This window comes from Alexandromys fortis, unplaced genomic scaffold (genome assembly GCF_014885135.2).
Source record: "Alexandromys fortis isolate MF-2015 unplaced genomic scaffold, M_Fortis_MF-2015_v1.1 scaffold_3, whole genome shotgun sequence".
Lineage (NCBI taxonomy): Eukaryota > Metazoa > Chordata > Mammalia > Rodentia > Cricetidae > Alexandromys > Alexandromys fortis.
In genome coordinates, this window is record NW_026067909.1 from 7,780,386 (window position 1) to 7,786,963 (window position 6,578).

Consider the following 6,578-nt stretch of genomic DNA (forward strand, 5'->3'; position numbering starts at 1 on the left):
GGGGGGGGGGGGGGGGGGGGGGATGCCAATGGGCACAACCGGATATGCCCTGGTGTCCCTCAGGATGCGGTTTCTTTATGGGGGGGGGGAGGAGAACTGAGTCACTTGTAGGTTGTTACCTGTTCTACTCACAATGTCTAGATCCATGGCCTGCAGGCTAGCCAAGTTCAAGGCCTGTACTTTATATACTTGGTTTGTATTAGCATTTACGTATTAGCTTGAAACTTTGTGATTTAAAACTAACTCACACCTGTCTAAACGATTGGGGTCCTGTTACAGTAATGTGTTTTCTGTCATGTGACAGCGCCTCAGGGTATCCTAGGTCAACTATAGCAACTTTGAGCTCACCCAGGGTTCCTTGCTCTAAACTGCCTCCACTCCAACCTGGGCTGCTGGGACATTTGAGAGATGCCTGCACCAAGGACCAAGGTGGGAGCGGCTATTAGTCAAGCTATAGGACAGGGAGGCCTATAAAGAATGTCCCCTTGGGTGGCCTAGCAGGGCAGGTGGGCCTGTGGGGAAGCGCAGCCTTTGCATGCATTGCTGGAAATAAGAGCAGCCTTTGCATGCATTGCTGAAATAGCTTGTTGCATTTTTCTAGATGGCATCAAAGATCCCCTTTGCCACAGATCTGATAGACCATGGGAAAATGCCAGCGAATCCACTCGGGAAAATGAAGGCCAGCAGAGAGAGGACAGTGCAGAGGAGTTTCAGGTTGGTGACAGTTCTGCGTTCCCGGCTCTGCAGCTCAGTGCCACAGGCTGCCCAAGGCATGTACCAAGTGCCATGGAATGGCTAGCCTTGTGTGAGCACTCAGGATAGTGGATGACCTATCCCCATGCTTGGTGTCCCATTACCCTCATCTGGCAGGACTCAGAAGATGCCCACTCCAGGCGTATAGCTGTAGGCACCACCAGCCTCACCCTTCCCCAGTTGTTCTGGTGCCTGAGCCCTTGTCTCACCCTAAGTCCTGTCTTTTCAGCCCTTAGGACTACACCTAGCCTTCCCATCATGGTGTGCCGGTCATGGCTCCTGCCAAAAGATTCCATGAAAGAAAGGCAGAACACACGAGAAGGCTGGTTTATGGTCCCTTAGCATTTGACACCCTAGTATTGGAGTCTCTGGCCAAGGAGTCTCCAGGTTGCTAATTGGGAGAGAAGCGTGGCGATTGTCCTAAGAGCTTAGGGCAGCTAGCAGACCCATCTGGAACTTAGGAGAGCATTGAGGAAAGTTGGTGCCAAAAAGGACCAATATTGGGGGTGGGGGATCCCTGAACCAAGCCAGTGGGACAGTGTAGAAGCCCTGCAGGGTCCAGGGCAGGTAGCAGAGAACCAACTGTGTGGGAAGGGAGTGGGAACCTCCTGGCATTTAGCCAGAGATTTCTGGCCTCTTTCTGCCATTCTAAATCATTCTGTTTACAGTCCACAAATAGCAACCTTGGAGTCTCAGCCTGATGTTAGCAGAGATAGAGATGTATTTAAAAATCTCAGGTCAATGAGATGTTCTGCTCTGTCTAAAGGTTCAGTAAAACTGTGTTACCTATGAAAAGGAATGCTGTTCTCCTCATGCTAAAAAATAGGCACAGCCACATAGCTCTGGATCTGAAGTTATAGATGGGTGTTAGCCTCCAGGGGGTGCTGGGAACCAAACCTTGGTCCTGATAAGCTCTGGGGTGCTTCTAATCTCTAAGCCACCTCTCCAGCCCCAGCTTGAGGGTGTTTAAGCATAATGACCTTCTGGGAAAGATGTCGCCTCAAGGCCAGCATCTCTAGGGGAGGCCGGGAGCCATGTGGTACCTCAGATGGCTCATGGGCTGTGGGGAAAGGTTTCTCTATGGTTGGAATGAGGGCTGCTAGCCTAAGGCCAGCATCCAAGCAGTAAGTGTCTGTGTCCCAGCGCCTCACCGTTAGCAGACCTGGAGGAGAAGATAAGGCGGCATACACAGCAGATCTGTGCTCGCAACTTTCTGGGTACCAACCCACTACAAGACATGAAGATAGCCAACCAGGACCTGGAAACTGTGAGTACCTTTGCCCTGTTTACGAATGTCTCATTAATGAAATGGAACTCTTTGTATCACTGTAGAGCAAGTGCCCTCTAACGCCTGCCACGTATGTATGTATTAGGGGCCTCCAGAAAAATATCCTGGCCACATTGTTAGCTCTCAGCTGCACTAGACATAATGGGATACGCATGACAGCTTAGGGCCTCTGAGGACTGATGACAGAACTAGTCCATTCCATAAGTCTGCGCAGTCTTTGCTTAAGGCTTCACACCCAGAGAGCAGGCTGTTGGTTGAAATGGAGCTCCTTAGAGAGGGTTCATTGCTGTTGCCTGGGGAGAGAGCAGTGTGCCAATTCACAGGGATCCGAATGACCACACCTCTGAGCTCCTAAACAGAGCAAATTATACACCTAAACCCTTGTTGTCTAACCACGTTGCCACCTAATGGCTGAAACCATCTACACCCACCTTGCACCTCAGTACCCTGCTTGTGGGAGAATCACAGAGCAAAGGCCCTTCCTACCCTGACAGGAAGCTGGAAGAAGGAAAAAGAAGTTTTGTGATAGTGGTACTTGGGTGCCCATGACCCCACCTTGGCTTAGTTCCAGGTTAATCTGTCATTGGCTCAAGGGCAAGCTTTCTTCACAGCCTCTCTGTGGTTCCATTTCTGTTCTGTCCAGACGGAAAAAAGTCAACCCTGGCCACAAACCCACCACGCACCCTCCACATCGGCACATCGGCATGTCACATTTTGCACCCAGATTAATCATCACTGCACCACAGCAGGAAGAGAGAAAAAGGCAGAGACAAGACAGCTCTGCGGTGAAAGCCATGAATACCCAGTAACAGCTGCAGGGAGTCTACAGCCCTGGCTCCGGCCTCCCAGAGATGCCACACCCCCTGGTTTTCAGTCACTCTTATCTGACCTTTGCCATAATAGCTGAGCCTGAAACCTAACACATACTGAGGCCAGCAAAGTTTTGTAAGAAGAAAGTCCCTGGAGGTATAGTATTAGGAGCCTGCTGAAAGAGAAACACCAAACAGTTATGAGGTTCATTCTACAGAACCCTAAAACACAAGAATGCAAACCCAGACCAAATTGTGGCAGCCACATGTCCAGTATGGATTTGTTACCAAGTCCCAGTCTGAGCAGAGAGGCTATTGACAAATGTTAGGTATGTGTGGATCCCCTAGGGGTCTGCCCCTGGTGATAGCCAGTTAACCACAATTCAGTAAGCCACACAGCCAAGAATATTTAGGGGGAACACAAAGTTAGGTGGGTAGGGAGGGAGTGTGAATCTGCGAAGAATTGGAAGAGGGGTGTAAATACAATGGAAGCATGATGGACTTTTGTTTTGTTTTGGTTTTATTTGTTTTTGTTTTGTTTTTCGAGACAGGGCTTCAGAACCTGTACTGGAACCAGCTCTTGTAGACCAGGCTGGCCAAACTCACAGAGATCCACCTGCCTCTGCCTCCTGAGTGCTGGGATTAAAGGTGTGTACCACCACTGCCAATCTTAAAAATGTTTTAAAAAAAAAGTGAAAATCTGGGGACAGTGGGTAAAAGCTGAAAGTCTGTCCCCTGGAGTCACCCACCCAGCATAGCCTGTCTTCTAGGGAAGCAGGATAGAGGTGTGGTGACAGTAAACACGGGATGCCTTCCTGGGCTCTGATAAGGACCTGTCACCCTGGTGTGTGAGGGCACCCTGAGGGTCTGCCCCCAGGTGAGCAGGTCGATGTAGAGGAGCTACTATGGGGTCCTGGGGACCTAGAGAGGGGCCATGGCTACCCTGTGTCACTGTCACAAAGTCTCTGCTTTTCACCACCTGGAAGGGCAGGAAGAGCCTTCTCAATGCACTGTTCTCCAGCCCTCTAACTGACAGATGGCATGGGTGCTCCCTGGAACTGTCCCAGCAGAGTGGCCAGTGGGTTCCCAGCAGCACCTGTGAGGTCTGGTTGTTGTCTAAGGTCTCATCCCGATGCATGGGGAACCCGCCTGTGCTTGGCCTTTCAGGAGAGGCCTCAGCAAGCCTGGAGGAAAGCAGAAAGGGACAGAGACCCAATTAAGAAGTGCACAATAGGGCTGGAGCACTTGCTGCTCTTCTGGAGGATCTAAGATCAGTTCCCAGCACCTACACAGCGGCTTACAAGCACCTTTAACTCTTAATTGCAGGGGACCGAGTGCAATCTCTGACCTCCATGGCACCAGGCACATGTGGTGCACATACATTTATGCAGGCAAAACACTCACATACATAAAACAAAAACATCTAAAACTTTTGAAGCAGTAGCAGCAACAACATCAGCAGCAGCAACACTTGACAGTGTTAGTCCCTGCGCATTGGTGGAAGCAACTGCTACCATGAACCAGGGCAAGTGCCCAGAGGTGAAATTAAATAAATCCCCCAGGAAGCAGAATGAAAAGAAAATGGAGGTGGATGACAAAATGGAAACAAGATTTTAAGACAGCAACAACCAGAAGATGGGTCTGAGAGGTTCAACACGTGCTGGCATATTTCAGGAGATTCCAGAGCAAGTGAAAGGAACATTTAGAAAGAAACAAATTAGCTTTCCTAGCATCCGTGAAACCATGAGTTTGAGCTGAAGTACATGGGACATGGTGGCACGTGCTTACAGTCCCAGCACTTCAGAGTAGAAGGAGGAGGATTAGGAGTCCCAGGGTCATACTTGGCTGCACAGTGAGGCTCAGGCCTGAGTGGGGTACACAAGACCCTGTCTCAAAAGAAAAAAAAAGTACAATTAGAGAAGGGGCATCATAGTCCACGCGTTAGTAGCTCAATGTCCTGACCAAGGACTAGAGGATCCCATCTCTAGAGAGCTAGTGGAGGTCAAGGCCAGAGCAGCATAAATTCCACTCAGTCCTTTAAAAATGCTGCTTCCTGCCCAGCCTCTTCAGGGCCATTGGAATGAATTCTGCCTGAAGGGAGTTGTCAGAGGACTAAACAGAGCAAGAAAAAAATAAAATGCCCCAGGCTGCTTGCCAGGGGCTGAGCCTCTGACCCAAAGTTCCCCATGACAGGTTTGTCCAGGAGAAGAGACTTGGGAGGGGTGTCCAGTTTGGGCACACTGAATGGCAGGCACAAAGGAAACAGCAACAGCACAGTCTAAGAAGAGGCAAAGCTATAGATGGGCACTAACAGGACCAACAGCAGACAGTACTCACTGGCGTGGTACAGACCTGAGATGGTGTGGCTGGGCTTGAGGAGACAGGCAGAAGAAATGGACAGATGAGCTAAGGTCTTCACCCAAGGATCGGGTGACCTCAGGCAGAGACATGACCACCCCGTGGCCTCAGGTTTCCCTTTTCCTGAGTGGCAGATGGGCTGGGCACTATAGGACACAAAGCACACACCTGATTCCAGGCTGGGCAGTGTCCTTCCTTGGCCCTCTGTCTCTCTGGCTAGATTGTGCTTAGAGGGATAGCCATCACAAGCCCCAAGGGTGTTATGGCACCAGCCTCAGGATTCTCTCTTCCTGAGAATGAATTCTTCATTCATACTGCTGCCTGCACGGTATGGGGATGCTGTGGGGACACAAATGCCCACAAGGTGGTTAACTCTGGGGAAGCATCCACAGGTACAAGAGCTGTCAGGAGCCCAGGTTGAGTGGCCCCTCCATATCAGTGAGGAGACATCACTAAGATGCAGCTTGTGGGTGCTTGGAGGAAAGGCAGCCTGAGTGTTCCCACATATACCTCATACGCACCAAAGTGGGGGTTCATTTGTCCTGCCTGTCTAACTTACACCTCCTCGTCTTCTCACCAAAGGCCAAGAAACTTCAGGAGGAATTAAGGAAACTGAAGCTGGAGATGACCTTGAACAAGGAACACCCATTTGCAACTCTGTCTGAGAACCTTTCGCTTCACCCACCAGCATCACAGCCTCAAAATATATTTTTTAACACAAAATACTAGGAAAGTGGTGTCAGCAGGGATGACAAGTACCTCCCACAGTGCAGAGCTGCAGGCCCCCATGTGGTGTGGGGATTAGCAGGAGGGCAGCTAGTGGGTCTTCAGCTGCTCCACAGGCTGCAGCTTTTGATTGACCCCACTCCTTTCTGAGGCATAGGTTTGTTTAAGTGCATTAAAGGAAGAATGTTGTGAGCAAGCCTAAATGTTCTCTTGTCACTGTTTCCACCAGTCCAGTTGACAGGGGCCTTCAGCCAAAACCACAGAGGTGTCCTAGTTTCCGTTGACCCAGTGGGAAGGGGAGGCCACTGGCCTGACTCCATCTTCGTTCAAATGGGACTCATTGGAGCATGCTATCCTGTGCAAACCAAAGTGTTCTTTGGCCTAGACCCTTTGTCTACACATGCACAGTGACACCTAGCCCCAGGATCCCTAGGCACCCATCACCACCACCAAAATTAAAACCTCCTCTTGATGCCACTCCCACCCCACCCCTGTAATCCTTCTGCCACTCACTCAGGGATTACATGGCAGGTTTCAGCTCTTGGATGTGACTGTACACCCTGGGCTTTTTCTTCAGGATGTTGGGAGCAGACATAGAGTTATTCACACTTTCTGTTTCCTCTTGTGTCAGTTCTTGTTAACTG

At 50.2% G+C, this 6,578-nt stretch overlaps 1 protein-coding gene across 1 annotated transcript in view; it reads left to right on the forward strand.

The window, feature by feature from the left end:
• Lrrc27 (leucine rich repeat containing 27) overlaps positions 1-6,342 on the forward strand; it is a 26,566-nt gene extending 20,224 nt beyond the window's left edge. The window contains exons 9-11 of the mRNA XM_050137818.1: positions 602-714; positions 1,897-2,020; positions 5,791-6,342. Of these exons, the coding sequence (XP_049993775.1) occupies positions 602-714; positions 1,897-2,020; positions 5,791-5,937 (384 nt within the window). The 3' untranslated portion in view covers positions 5,938-6,342. The remainder of the gene's footprint in view (positions 1-601; positions 715-1,896; positions 2,021-5,790) is intronic.
• Positions 6,343-6,578: the final 236 nt, after the last annotated feature.